Source organism: Mustela erminea, chromosome 2 (assembly GCF_009829155.1).
Source record: "Mustela erminea isolate mMusErm1 chromosome 2, mMusErm1.Pri, whole genome shotgun sequence".
NCBI classification, from domain to species: Eukaryota; Metazoa; Chordata; class Mammalia; order Carnivora; family Mustelidae; genus Mustela; species Mustela erminea.
The window spans coordinates 66,884,815-66,900,691 of NC_045615.1; the positions used below are offsets into that span (position 1 = coordinate 66,884,815).

The 15,877-nt window shown below is 35.8% G+C and overlaps 1 protein-coding gene and 1 long non-coding RNA gene across 3 annotated transcripts in view; both read left to right on the forward strand.

Annotated features, from left to right (window-relative positions):
- The window catches only part of EGF (epidermal growth factor), a 97,725-nt gene extending 95,464 nt beyond the window's left edge, over positions 1 to 2,261 (forward strand). For both annotated transcript variants that reach the window (XM_032333147.1, XM_032333146.1), the window contains one exon: positions 1,193 to 2,261. In XM_032333147.1, coding sequence (XP_032189038.1) covers positions 1,193 to 1,434 — 242 coding nt within the window. In that variant the 3' untranslated portion in view covers positions 1,435 to 2,261. The remainder of the gene's footprint in view (positions 1 to 1,192) is intronic.
- A 5,563-nt stretch (positions 2,262 to 7,824) lies between these two features.
- LOC116584598 lies at positions 7,825 to 12,167 on the forward strand. The gene is made up of 2 exons (XR_004283247.1): positions 7,825 to 9,123; positions 11,129 to 12,167. It is a non-coding gene; the product is annotated as an uncharacterized LOC116584598 (long non-coding RNA).
- Positions 12,168 to 15,877: the final 3,710 nt, after the last annotated feature.

Below are 15,877 nucleotides of genomic sequence, written 5' to 3' on the forward strand. Positions count from 1 at the left end.
CCTGCTTCCTCCTCTCTGCCTGTGTCTCTGCCTACTTGTGATCTCTGTCTGTCAGATAAATAAATAAAATCTTAAAAAAAAAAATGCTTGTTACCCTACTCTCCTCTTCAGATTTCCTTACAGACAGAATGTAGGATTCTAGTTTAGAAAAACTCATTCACATCTGTCTCCTATGTATATTGCCATGTAACCCAAATTCAGTAGAATGTTTTTTTCCCTTGATGAAGGCCTTGGATATTAGGATACACTTAAGAATTGATACAATTTTATATGTAAACTGTTACCGGTGTTGTTACCTACATAACAAAAACATTTGGCATTGTCAAAAGTTGTTTGGGTTTTGTTGTTAATACTAACATTATGAGAAAGTAATAGAATGAATATCTTATAGTTGCGTATTTTTCTTGAAGAGCTAAAAGCACATAATTCTTTGTTACAAAAGTAATTCAGTATAGAGGTACATATAATTTTTCCAGTTAACCAGCAGCACAATGATTTGACCAAGGTGTGGTTAAACTCAGAAAATAACTAAGGACTTAGTTAGCTGAGTACACAGGAAAAGATTAGAATATCTCCCTTTTTGCTCACTCTACTACAGTTTGACTCACTCTCTGTGAGCCATTCATAAAACTGTCTCCCAATTTGAGTGATCACAGCCCAATCATGGCCAGCTGTCTCATAAAATGCATGAGGTGAGAGATCCAAAGTAGGGAAAGAGAAAGGAAAATGAGATAAAAGATCGAGATTGGCTCTGAGCCGAGTCCTTCCCTGCTCCTGGAAAACCCCTTAAAACACAGGCTGTGCTAGTGGTGGATCCATGGAACCATATTCCTTGACTTCAGCCAACACGAGCTGGTGCAGGTTAAGTTAGCATCATGTTGTAGGCAGAGTGCCACGCTAGGGACTAGGCAGGCAAATGCATTGGAAACCTGAGCTCTGTTCCCAAGACTCCCAGAAGGGGAGAGAAGTACACAGAGAAAGTCAAAGAGGAATGTCAGGTAGCATTGCCTTTGAATCATCTCATGCAACCAAGAGGAGTTTTTTAGAAATTGGGTCCACATAGTCTGAGAATGGGTTGATTCTGTGTCTCTCTCGTCTTTTGGGTCTACCCTCCAGTCACTGTTATTTGGGCGTCTCTTGCCGGACATTGTGAATGATGTGAATCCTCAGGTTTCTTTTTCTTTTCATGTAGGATTGGTGCAACGGACATCATGGAGAAATGAACCCCAGGTGTATGTGGCCACAGAGCAAGGCTGCCGCATTCCACTGTCCAGTGATAGAGGCTCTGGTCCCCGGACAACGGAGCAGAGCTTTCCTCTCCCCTCCTGTGGGGCACAGCCCATTGCTTTGGGGATTGAGAAGCCACATTCTCTCCTATCGGCTAACCCATATGACAACAAAGGGCCCCAGATCCACCACCCCAAAAGAAGCTGACTCAGTGAAAACTAGAATTAAAAGGAAGATCAAAAAGGATTAACTGTGTTGGTAGATGGCAATACTTCATCTCAAAAGGTAGAGGGAAAATATGGATTTTGGTGACACAATCTCTACTACTCATCACCCCTCAGGTCCTGGAGACAAACAGGTAGTCATGATTTTGTTTCTTCAAGCAGTCCTGTTGCAGATTTTTCAAGTAAGAGTAATAGAGAGAATCGCTAGGGAACTCACTGGAAACCAAAGCACGGTGTTACTTTGTAAACTGTGTTGACTTCAATAGTTAAGACAGCTAGGTACTTTTCCTCTGCAGCCCCACAAGAAATTGGGCTAAAAGCAGGCAACCACAGTGGTTTGGTCAGTTATAAGATAATTCTTTTTATCTGAACAGAACATTTATCTAAGTCTTACAAAATGGTAGAATATTAAAATTGCTGGTCTGATACATTGTAGGCATTTAACCTATCACTGGTTTGATCTATGCTGCTGATTTCACAGAATGAATTTTGATAAATTAATTAAAAACTGTATTAACTTAAACCTAATTCCTTCAGAATTAGTTGACTTATTTTTTCTATCTTAAAATCTTTGAACAAAAACATTTTACTTTAAAAAATTACCCAGAGATATCACGTTTCCCAAGCATTACTATTCTTTCCCCACAGAATATTTTTTTAAATGAAAATGGTAAATTTTCCTGTCATGTTTTGGCACAGAATTTGTACTTATTTTCAAATATGAGATTGCAAGCAAATTTCCGGATTTATTTTCATTTTGAACAATCGATCTCTTCTAATTATTTCAATAAAATCATTATGAAACAAACATTTTCTTGTATTCCTGGTTAAATAATAAATTATAGTTTAGGGATATTCGAGTTGAACCAAAGTGATTTGCCAGAGTGATTGTCGAAGCTTCCTATTGCTATACTCTTAAAAATAATTTTGAAATCTATTGGAACTTTATAAAGTAAAACTTCCTAAGATCTTCTTCTTCTTCTTCTTTTTTTTTTTTTAAAGATTTTTATTTATTTATTCGACAGACAGAGATCATGTAGGCAGAGAGGCAGGCAGAGAGAGAGAGGAGGAAGCAGGCTCCCTGCTGAGCAGAGAGCCAGATGCGGGGCTCTATCCCAGGACCCTGGGATCATGACCTGAGCTAAAGGCAGAGGCTTTAACCCACTGAGCCACCCAGGTGCCCCCTTCCTAAGGTCTTCTAATTAAACCTTGTTCTTGTAGCTAAGACACTGTTATTACATATTATACTACCTAATACAGTAAGTATAGACTGTTCGGGCCTTTGGATTTTTCAGCTTAAGCATCAGCTAGTCCCTTTGCTTACTTTTTCTTGCATTTTTCTTCAACTCCTTAGACTGTGGTCAGTCCAGAAGTCAGCATAAAAAGGAGTTGAAGCACATCTCTTCAAGTAGAAACTTAGGAACTTTGGAAAAGGTTTAGTGGTGAGGAGGATAACTTAGATAATTATTCAGTATGAGCCCTTTCCCAGATTTATACAAATACAGATTTTTCTGTATTTTGTATAAATTTTTGCTTTGACAGTTGATACCCTAAAGGATAAGAAGACCTATTTTTTTTTTTCTAATGAGTGAAATGACCTCAGAAAACAATACTCAGAATATTCCCAGCTATGGGGAAATTATATTCTGAGGTGTGAATCTTTTTTCTCCTTCCCAAAATGAGCATTTCTGAAGTTTTCTGGGTGTAGATCTTACAATTAAAAAAAATTTTACTACCTCTTTCTTTTAGAATTTCAATGATAACCGAAGAGATGACATGAGACCACTGTAGCTCATAGCATAACATTATCTTTGAGCCAGATACTCCATTTCCTTCAAGCCTTTCAACGAATCTGATACCTCATAAATTGGGACCATGTTAAATCCCAGACCAGGCTGGAACACTGGCTCCCCCATCAAATTAAACAGAAAACGTACTTCACATTTTGCAATCAACAAATCGCCATGAAGAGATGGCTTCCTTTCTTGTGGTTCCATGTTTCTACAAGAAATATCCTCTTTTAAAAATTAATTTTTAGGAAAGAGCATTTTCATCTGAGATGTTTGATTTGCATTTTTCCCAGACTGAATATTTTTATTTCCTAACTCTCATGGTCTCATTGGGCATAGTGCCCAATTGTGATTCTATTTGACTACTTGTCACCTACTACGTATAAAATGAGCATTCAGCCCCCTTCTAGCATCTAATGAAGGCTTAGGACACTGTATTCTTTCAAAATCTGTTCCACATATTAGCCTTGATTTCCAGCTCATATCCTTGTCATGTGAATAAATGATTATTGTGTGATAATAAAAAATGTGTTAAAAGGACTAAATAATAATCCTTAAAAATAATTTTGGGAGAAAAAGAAAATCCCTAGTCATCTTCTTGTTATGTTTTCCTTTTCTTTCTTTTTTTAAGTCTTTAAATAAGAAACCCTAGTTCTATGCATTGTTTCAACCTCAGCTCTTCAAAGTTAGACATGCCTGAGGCAATTCTACCGTTTAGAACTTCATAGGACATCTGTAGCTAGTGACCATATGCTAGCCACAGCATAGCTCCCTAGGAAAGTATGTGGCAGACATTTAGTATCATGTTAGTCATGGACACATCTGAAACAGAAGCATTTAAATTATAAAATGGGAAAATTTCCTAGCTGTGGTCCTATTTTTTCCCTCTACAGCAATATTTGGCCCTTCTGCCACGATTCAGTTTCTGATGGGCCAAAAGAAAATTAAGATGCGTTGCACTCAACAATGAAGACTTCAGGATGCATTCTTCTTCTTTTTTAAGTTTATATTTTAATTTCAGTTAGTTTACATACAATGTTGTATTAGTTTCAGGTGTACAACCTGTACAACCTCATTAGTACAGGTATAGTGGTTCAAAACTTCCATACAGCACCCAGGGCTCATCACAAGTGCCCTCCTTAATCCCCATCACCTATTTCATCGTTCCTCCCCACCCACCTCCCCTCTGGTAACCAGCAGTTTGTTCTCTAGAGTTGAGTCTGTCTCTTAGTCTGCCTCACTTTCTTTTTTCCCCTGTGCTCATTTGTTTTGTTTCTTAAATTCCACATATGAAAGAAATACAGTATTGGTCTTTCTCTGATTTATTTCACTTAGCATTATACTTTCTAGTTCCAACCATGTCATTGCAATGGCAATATTTCATTCTTTTTATGGGCTGCATAATATTCCAGCGTGTGTGTGTGTGTGTGTGTGTGTGTGTGTGTGTGTGGTGTGTGTGTGTATACACAATATTTTCTTTATCCATTCATCAGTTGATGGACAGTTGGACTGCCTTCATGGTTTGGCCATTATAACTAATGCAACAATAAACCTTGGGGGTACATGTTTTTGTATTCTTCGGGTAAATCCCTAGTAGTAAAATTGCTGGATTGTAGGGTAGTTCTATTTTTAACTCTTTGAGGAATCTCCATACTATTTTTCACAGTGGCTGCATCAACAGTTTGCATTCCCACAAACAGTGCATGTTCCTCACCAACACCTGTTGTTTCTTGTGTTATTGATTTTAGCCAGTCTGACAGGCATGAGGTGGTATCTCAACCCCTGGTAGTTTTGATTTGCGTTTTCCTGATAGTAAATGATAGTGACTATCTTTTCATGTATGTGTTGGCCATCTGTACATCTTTTTGGAGAAATGTCTGTTCATGTCTTCTGCCCAGTTTTTAAAATGGATTATTTGTTTTTGGGGTATTGAGTTTTATAAGTTCTTTATGTATTTTGGATACTAACCTCTTATCAGTTATGTCATTTTCAAATATCTTCTTTCATTCCACGGGTGACCTTTTAATTTTGTTGATTGTTTCTTTTGCTGCACAGAAGCTTTTTATTTTGATGAAGTCCCTGTAGTTTATTTTTGCTATTGTTTCTTTGTCTCAGGAGACACATCTAGAAAGAAGTTGCTCAGCCAATGTCAGAGATCCTACTGCCTGTGTCTTTTATAAGATTTTAATGGTTTTAGGTCTCACATTTAGTTCTTTAATCCTTTTTTAATTTATTTTTGTGTATGGTGAAAGAAAGTGGTCCAATTTTATTCTTTTCCATGTTGCTGTCCAGTTTTCCCAACATCCATTTGTTGAAGAAACTGTCTTTTCCCACTGGATTTTTTTTTCTTTCCTTATCAAAGATTAATTAATCAAATAGCTGGAGGTTTATTTCTGGGCTGTTCTACTGATCTCTGCAACTATTTTTGTGCCAGTTCTACACTGTTTTGATTATGGCAGCTTTATAATATAGATTGAAGTCTGGAATTGTGATGCCTTCAGCTTTGCTTTTCTTTTTCAAGATTGCTTTGGCTATACAATATCTTTTGTGGTCCATACAAATTTTAGGATGGTTTGTTCTGGCTCTGTGAAAAACACTAACTGGTGTTTTGATGGGGATTGCATTAAATGTATAGGTTGCTTTGCGTGGTATAGACATTTTAACAATACTTTTCTTCCAGTCTATGAGCATGGAATATCTTTCCATTTCTTTGTGCCATCTTTAGTTTCTTTCATCAGTTTTATAGTTTTAAGAGTACAGATCTTTCACCTCTTTGCTTAGGTTTACTCTGAAGTATCTTAATTATTTTTGGTGCAATTGAAAATGGGTCTCTTTTCTTAATTTCTCTTTCTGCTACTTCATTATTAGTGTATAGAAATGCAACATATTTCTGTACATTGATTTTGTATCCTGCAACTTTACTGTATTTATCAGGTCTAGCAGGTTTTTGGTGGAGTCTTTCAGGTTTTCTATATATAGTATCATGTCATCTACAAACAGTGGAAGTTTTACTTCTTCCTTATGGATTTGGATGCCTTTTGTTTCTTTTTGTTTTCTTATTTCCATGTCTAGGATATCCAGTATTACGTTGAATGAAAGTGGTGAAAGGGAACAGCCTTCCCTTGTTCGTGACCTTCGGGGAGAGGCTCTCAGTTCTTTCCCCATTAAGGATGATATTTGTGAGCTTTTCATATATGGCCTTTATTATGTTGAGTTATGTTCTCTCTGAACCTACTTATTGAGGGCTTTTATATGGATGTTATACTTCGTCAAATGCTTTTTTTGCATCTATTGAAATGATCATATGGTTCTTATCCTTTCTCTTATTGATATGATGGGTTGTATTGGTTGATTTGTAAATGTTGAACTGCCCTTGCACCAAGGAATAAATCCCACATGATTGTGGTGAATGATTTTTAAAATGTATTGTTGGATTTAGTTTACTAGTATTTTGTTGAGAATTTTTGCATTTATACTTGTCAGAGATATTGGCCTGTAGTTCTCTTTTTTTAGTGGTGTCTTTGGTTTTGGTATCAGGGTAATTCAGACCTCATAGAGTGAATTTGGATGTTTCCTTTTCTATCTTTTGGAAAAGTTTGAGAAGAATAGCTGTTAACCCTTCTTTAAATGTCTGGTAGGGAATGCCTGTGAAGCCATCTGGTACTGGACTTTTGTTTGTTGGGAGTTTTTCTGGTTTTGTTTTTGTTTTTTTAAATTACTGCTTCAATTTCATTGTTGGCAATAGGTCTACCCAAATTTTCTTCTTGTTTCTGTCTTGGTAGTTTATATGTTTCTAGGATTTTATCCATTTCTTCTAGCTTGTCCAATTTGTTGGTATGTAGTTTCTCCTAATCTTCTCTTATAATTGTGTTTCTGTGATTTTGGTTATTATTTCTCTTCTCTCATTTGTGATTTTATTTATTTGAGTCCTTTTTCTTTTTTCTTGATAAGTCTGTCTAGAGGCTTATCTATCGTATTGATGTTTTCAAAGAACCAGCTCCTGGTTTCATTGATTTGTTTTATTTTTTTTTTAAGTTCTATATTATTTATTTCTGCTCTAATAGTTATTATTTCCTTCCTCTGCTTGTTTAAGGTTTCATTTGTGTTCTTTTTCTAGATTCTTTAGATGTAAGGTGAAGTTGTTTGAGATTTTTCATGCTTTTTGAGGTAGGCCTGTCTTGCTATAAACTTTCCTCTTAGAGCTGCTTTTTCTGCATCCCAGAGATTTTTGATCATTGTGACTTCATTTTCCTTTGTTTCCGTGTGCTTTTTTTTCCTTGTTTTATTTCCTGGTTGACCTATTTGTTGTTTAGTAGCATGTTATTTAGCTTCCTTGTATTTGTGGTCTTTCCAGATTTTTTTCTTGTGGTTGACTTCTAGTTTCATAGCCTTGTGGTCAGAAAATATGCATGGAATGACTTCCATCTTCTAAATTTGTTGAGGCTTGTTTCGTGGGCTGATGATATGTGATCTATTCTGGAGAATGTTCCATGTGCCCTTGAAAAGAATGTGTATTCTGCTGTTTTAGGATGGAATGTTCTGAATATATCTGTTAAGTCCATCTGTTCCAATGTGTCATTCAAAGCCACGGTCTCCTGGTTGATTTTCTGCTTAGATGATCTGTCCATTGATGTGAGTGGCGTGTTAAGATTCCCCTAGTATTGTTGTATCATTACTGATTACTTCCTTTATGTTTGTTATTAATTGTTTTGTGTATTTGGGTGCTCACATGTTAGGTACATAAATATTTGCAATCATTACATCTTCTTAGATTGTTCCCCTTATTATTAATAGTATCCTTATTATTATTATTATTATTATTATTATTAGTCTCTTATTGCAGTCTTTGTTTTAAAGTCTACTTTGTGCAATGTAAGTATTGATTGTTACTCCCACTTTCTTTTGACATCCATTTGCATGTTAGATGTTTCTACATTCCCTTGCCTCTTCCAGCCTGCTGTTCATCCCATCAGGCGTGTTTCTCATTTTGCTTTCTGAGCACTTTATCTCTGCTATCTTATTCCTTATTTCTGTGGTAAGGGTCTCACTCCTGTCTTCTACTCTTTTTGGAAGTCCAGTGGCTATTCTAATGATCATTACTTTAAATTCTCTATCAGGCATGTTACTTATCTGTTTCACTTAGATCTCTGACCATGGCCCTGTACTGTTCTTTCACTGGAGACAGATTTCTCTGTCTTCTCATTTTGTCTAAGTCTCTGTGCCTGTTGCTATGTGTTAGGAAAGTCAGCTACCTCTCCTGTTCTTGAGGGTAATAGCCTTAAGAAGAAGAGACCTTGTAGTGCCCTGCAATGTAGTGCCCCCTGCTTTCTAGGGCCTGGTGCTTCCAGGATTGTCTCCAATGTATGCTGTGTGTGCTCTGCTATTTTGTCCTGGCCACTTTATCCTTCAGGCCAGCCATCTGTAGTGGCTCTCTTCACCTGTTATGGGCAGTGTTTGGTCCCTGGCCTGAAGGTGGTATGTTTTAGCCAAGTGTGTGCTGGTCTGTTTGTGAAATGAGCCCTGTCATCACCACCACCAGAACCAAGGCTCTGTAAAACTCCAGGTCAGGTGATGGTTTGAATAGGGCTTTGGGCTCATCTTCTGGGGGAGGGGGCCTGCTGTGCTGAGACTGAGTCTCCCCAGCATGACTGGGAGGGGCAGTTCCAGCAGAGTGCAGGGAGGTGGGGCTTGGTGGTAAGCAAGTTAGGTAGTGAGTGTCAGTGCTGTGCTGGTTCCCACAGGGGGCTCTGTTTTTATGCTGAGGGGCGAGAGAGGGACATGGCACTGCCAGTTTCTTTGTTCCCACAGCAACCTCTCCATGAATGCTATCTCTCTGGGATGTGCTCTGAGATGAGCGAATAACCTCCCACTGTGTGCCCCAGGTAATCTTCACATCACTGTTTTCATACTGTATGTTTCTGGGCTATTTGCTGGCCTTTTCTCCAATAGCAGCCTTAGTGCCCTCCAAGCTATCTGAGAACCAAGAATGCTGACCTTTAAAACTCCAAACTTTAACTCCCACTGGTTGCAAGAACTCAAGCAAGCCCCTCTTGCTTTCCAAGTCATTTGCTCAGGGATTCCTTTTCTCTTTGTGCTCCTCTGTGTACTAATCTGTCTTTCACCCTTTGCTACGACCATGCTCCCCACCTCCAGCAATGCCATGATCCATTTCTCTCCCAAGCCCATCGCCACACTTCCTAACTTCTTCAGTGTGGCCTCTTCTCTACATTTAGTTGTGTGGTTTGTTTTCCCTGTCTTCAGGTCCATTTCTGGGGTATTTAGGATGATTTCAAAGTTATCGAATTGTATTTGTGGGACAGAGAGAGCCGTGGGTCCTCCTACTCCACCGCTGTCTTCCACCAGTTGTCAGGATGTGTTCTAAATGAAGGGTTATAAATCCCAAATTAGTGCCCCAGTTATTTGGGTTCTTATTTTTAAATTTATACCACTCATCTGCCAAAATAATGAAAGCATAGTAAAACTGTTATCGTTCAGAACTTTTAGGGAGTTATTTTGGACAGTGAGTCAAATGTTCACAGCTTGGTTTCTTTAGCTCTAAAATGAAGCATTCTTTGTGTGAAAACAACATAAGTCCCAGCAAGCATCAATACAAACTAAGGTGTTATTACTATTTCCAAGATATTGAGATGTTGTAGGCCTTAACTGCTTTAAATACTGATGCTCTTTTATCAGTCTAGGATAACTCCTTCTCTATCATTAGATAAAACATGTTAAGCATAAGTGTATCTATCATTGTATAAAACACATTGAGCATAAGTGTATCTATCATCATATAAAACATGTTGAGCATAAGTGATGCCTGGGTGGCTCAGTCAGTTAAGCGTCTGCCTTGGGATCAGGTCGTGATCCTAGGGCCCTGGGATCAAGTTCCTCATCAGGCTCCCTGCTCAGTGAGGAGCCTGCTTTTCCCTCTGCCTGCTGCTCCTGCTGATTGTGCTCTCTCTTTCTCGACCTCTGTCTAATGAATAAATAAATAAATAAAATCTTAAAAACAAAAACATGTTGAGCACTAGTATACGTTTTCTTAATAAAATAAGGACTTTATTACATATAAGCCATAATAAAATGCTATCATTTGGGGATGATCAGAGCTCCTTTACTGCATATTAAAGGTTCTTAAATCTTAACCCACTGAGCCACCCAGGCGCCCTTAAAGGTTCTTAAATCTTGAGTCTGAACATTTTAACCTATTATTTACGTTACTTTTCCTGTGGACTTTCCAGCTGTCAGCCCTCATGGCTCCATCAATTACCTCCCATGCAAGTGCCTCATCTCACCTTTCTTGTTGCTTGTTTTGTAAATGTGGTATTCAGATAACCAAGCAAGTTAGCATCATATATAAAGTAAGAATAAATGTATATTGAAGGCAAGTTTATGAATATTTCCTGAGTACAGTACATAAATTTTAGCCCTTAAACTTTTGGTATGTTGCAACCTTTATTTTTTCCTTACTGTTTTCAGCTGTATTCTTAGCTTGCTAATACATCAATTCCAAATAGATGAGGTGATGTCATTATGTATATAATGATGATACATGATGTAGTGGTTAAAAAGATGGTCTCTGAATTCCACAGGACTAGATTTTAAATACCATGTATCACCTACTGGCTTTGTAACCTTCTTCAAAATACTTAATCTCTCTAAATTTCAATTTCCTCATATTCACAATGGGGAGAATAACATTACCGTTGCCATAGGGTTGTTGTGCTTTGAAGTGAAATAATGCATGCACGGTGCTTACCATTAATGCTTGCCACAAAATTAAACCATATTATTATTGTTATTATTTTACCCCTTTTTGAGACCACTGTTTCAATCGTATTAGCTTCCGGTATGGTAAACTTGTTTGCACTGCTTCTTTTCCAGGCGAGTGGCATATGAAGATTGGGCTAAGAGGAGAGCCCTAAACCCCTGGGTCAGAATTTCACAAGGTGTTGTACACAAATATCAAGACAGGTTAAACATTCAATTTCACTTTTACATTAAAATGACCATCTTAGACATATATGTTTGGGATATGTTGGTCATTTTTTTCATCAAGTTTTATACATTGGATAAAGAGCATTAATAATGACTATATTTGTTTTATGAGACAACATTGTACAGTTTATCTATGTCCAGGTAGATCTGGGAAAATAATTTTTGTTTTTATCTATTGTTTTAAAGGCAAGATGCTTATAAGCTAAAGAGGTTTTTGAGAAACCTCATAAAGCTTCTGAAAATATCAGCTGACTTTCCATAATGCAAATTATGTGTTATGAGAATAACCCCTTTGTCTATATATTCTAGGGAGATTGTTCTCTAACACTTGTTGGCAGCTGTTAAACCAAGTAGAAATTCACTGTCAAATGTGGACATTAGTTTTAAATACGTATTAATTTGTTAGAGCTGGAGACAGCAGCACAAAAGACACAGGTGGTGGCTTCTAATGATAGGTAAGCAAATATATAATTAGAGTTCTAGAACCACTTGATCTCTGTCAACAGCCACTTTCCAAAATTTTTCACTATCATCACCAGCTTTTATTAGTATTTCCACCTGTTGCCTTAATGGTAAGGAAATACCACCTAAAAGCAGTATGACAATGACTGGGCTATGATGGAGCTTTTAAACCATTTATACCCAAATCCCATTTAAGCCTACCTAGTATGATAGATGTGGATATGTATGGTAGTTTGCACTATCAAAAAGACTTTGAATCTGTGGAATTAAAATATTTTTCTCCAGAATTATATCTTACATTTGCATTGTGGCTTCTGATTATTGTATTCCTTATCTTATATAATCTCATTGGTTCTCACATCCAATCTAAAAAATTTAGTGGATCAGATATTCTTTCCATTTTACTTATCCTTAAAGATTGTATCCAAAGTTGAAGGAAATTAAAGATGAATAATAAAACTTATTACTAGAGATAAGAAATTACTTCATAATAATAAAATGTTTATTTTTTCCAGAAATATATTACAGTTCTAAAATCATATACATATGATACCCATCCTCAAATATATAAAGCAAAAAATTGACATTTTATCAGAAGTATTGAAGAAAATAACATCACAGTAGATTTTGCCATACTGCTCTTGGTAATTAATAAACTTGGGAAACAAAAAAATTAGTAAGGACATAGAAGACTTTAAAGTACAGTAATTAGAATTGGATATATATGGGGCACATATAACTTCATGAAAATTAATATGTATGTGCTAGTCCATAACGTAGCTTCAATAATTTTCTGGGGACCACATGAATGTGGTGATACAGACCATATTCTCTGATTGTAATGAAATTCAGTTAGAGTTAATAATAAAGTGATAAACAAAATGTTTGTAAATTACATAAACATTTCCTAATAACTTATGGGCCAAGGAAGAAATCATAATGGAAATTAGAAAACACATAGAACTGAACAATTGTGAAAATTCTATATACCACAATGAATGGTATATAACTAAATTGGCATTGAGAAGGAATCATATAAAGGATATAGGATATATCCTTATACAGACAAAAAAAAATTAATGAGCTAAGAAGTACCCAACTGAAGAAGTTAAAAAAGGAAAGTAGAATAAATCCAAAGGAAATGTAAGTGAAGACTTCATAAAGATAAAAGGAGAAATTATTGAAAAAAAGAAAAAATTGAGGTACCTGGGTGGCTCAGTGGGTTAAAGCCCCTGCCTTCAGCTCACGTCATGATCCCAGGGTCCTGGGATGCAGCCCCACATAGGGCTCTTTGCTCAGCAGGGAGCCTGCTTCCCTTCCTCTCTCTGCCTGCCTCTCTGCCTACTTGTGGTCTCTGTCTGTCAAATAAATAAATTTTTTAAAAAATCTTAAAAAAAAAATTATAAGAATCAAAAAAGCCAGAAGTTAGTTGTTTGAGAAGTTTAACAAATATACAACAATATTAATCAAAAGAAAGAGAGAGAATGAACAACTAATATTATGGATGAAAAGGGCATAAAAATACAGGTGTGGTAACAATTTAGAAAGTAAGAGAATAGTATGAATGACTTTGTAACAATAAAATTTCAAATTTAAGCCAGTGGACAATCATTTAGGGAAAAAAAGTTAGCTTACTGAAACTGGCAGAGAAAGAAACAGAAAATCTGAATAGTCCTAAACCCATTAAAGAAATTAAAACATTTAACAATCTTTCCACAGGGAAAATATAAGCTTTAAATATTTCATGTCTTTGCATTGTGTCAACTTGGTCAACTGGAAATGTTTTTCAGAATTTTATTCCTGTGTCTTATTATTTCTCCAATATTTCTTTTATACATGATGTCTGGTATTCAACAAAAAATTAATAGGTAAACCAGGAGATAAGACAATTGACCAAAAACCAAAAGAAAAGAAAAAAAAAAAAACCGGGCAAAATAAATAGACCTGCAGGAGATGCAATTATCGAAGTTATCAGACATGGATTTCAAAATAACTTAGGTTTATATATTGAAGAATATATCCTGAGAATAAGAATTCCAGCAAGAATTTGAATCTATTAAAAAACTAATTGAAAATGACAATAACTAAAATAAAGAACTCAGTAAATGGGTTTAAAGATTAGACATAGCTGAATAGACAATTAGTAAGCTAGAGTATAGGTCAATAGAAAATAAATATATATTTAATTTTAGAAGGCTAGAAGAGAGAAAATGGTAAAAGCAGTATTTGAAGAGATAGTGTCTGAGAATATTTTAAAATAGATGAAAAATAATAAACCAGGTTGAAGAAATGCCACAAAATCAAATAAGACAAATACAAAGAAAACTTCTAATACAAAGAAAATGAGAACATTTAAAAAGCATTCAGAAATAAGAAGCATAGTTTCAAATGAATGAAAATAAGACAGATGACAGAAATGATGAAAGCCACAAGAAAATAGAATAATATGTTTAAAGTATTGAAAGAAAATAACTAGATTTCAACATCTAGCAAAAATATTGTTTACAAAAATGAAGGCAAAATAAGAACTTTAGATAACACAAATTTAAAAAACTGGATACCAGGAGACATGCACTGAATACTAAAGGAGAATTTTCAGACAGAAGTAAAATGACCCCAGATCAAATCATGAAAATATAAGAAATGAGGAATAATTGAAAGGGCAAATATGTGGGTAGATTTAAATGAATAAAGACTGTATGAAAAATCAAAAGTTACCCACGAAGAATTAAATAGGAGGACTTGATCTATCAAATAGCAGAAATTATTATAAAGCAATACAACTAAGAAGTGTAGTATTGTTGCAAGAATATACAGAAACATGGAATGTAAATGAACCACACATAGTAACTTGAAAGATGATAGCGTGGGTGGGGCACAGTGATGGGAAAGAATGGACTGTGGGTAAGGACAGCCGAGGAAATTGGTTTTCCATATAGAATATAATGAAACAGATCCCTATCTTACACATTTACACAAAAATCAACCCAAGGTAGAATATAAATTTTAATGCAGAAGGCAAAACTGTTATTCTTTTAGAAACATTTATAAGAGCGCATATTTAATAGCCTTGGGTTAAAGAAGAATTTCTCAATCAAGGCCCCCAAAATGAAAATATCAGTAAACTATCATGAAAATTAAGAACTTCTCTTTCTCGAAATACACCACAAGGAGTCAAAATACAAGATGTACCTTTAAGAAGAAGTTTGCAACAGATATAACTGACAAAGTTTGCTATAAACCTGGAATATATAAATATGTCCTAAAGGCAATAAGCAAGAGAAAACAACACACTAGAAAATGAGGCAGAAGACGAAACACAAATGTGACCTAATAACCGCACGAAGTACCATTACATTATTATTCAGGGAACAAAGCACAATGGGATGCCATTTCACACCAAGCCTCTGGCAGACATTTCACTCAGACAAGTCCAAGTTTTAGCAAGAGCGTGGAACAAACAGTCCTCTCACACAGCTGGTAGGCTGTTGATTGGCATAATTATGTTGGCACTACCAAGTGAAGTTGGACATGTTCATATTTCACAACTTATCAAGTTTAATCTGAGGCGTATATCCTAGGGAAACCCTTACACTTGTATCTCTCAAGGCACATATAAAATAGTTAATCTTTTATGCAAAATATCCATCAACAGTAATGTGAACAAGAAATTATCGCATGATCTTGGGGTGCCTGGGTGCTTCAGTCGGTTAAGTGTCTGCCTTAGGCTCAGGTCATGATCAAGTTTTGTTCAGTGAGGCGTCTGCTTCTCTCTCTCCCTCTGCCTCTCTGCCCTGCTCGTGTGTTCTCTCTCTCTCAAATAAATAAATAAAATCTTAAAAAGAAATTATTATAGAGTCTTATATAGAATCATTATTATATGTATTATATATAATATATATTATTATGATATGGAATACTGTATAATAGCTAAAAATAAGTGAATTGTAGCTACACACTTGAAAATAGGTTAATCTGAAAAATAGGTAAGAAATAATGTTCTATTGCTAAGTCTTGGTGGTGGTTACATAGGTCTTTATTATTGTTGTTATTGTTAATTATTTCTCTGTAAACTGCCTACATGTAAGACAAAAAAAGGGGGGAATGTATATTTCACAGTTCCAAAATGGTGAAAAGAATACAATAGAAATTGTTCCTAAATTCTACTAAGCA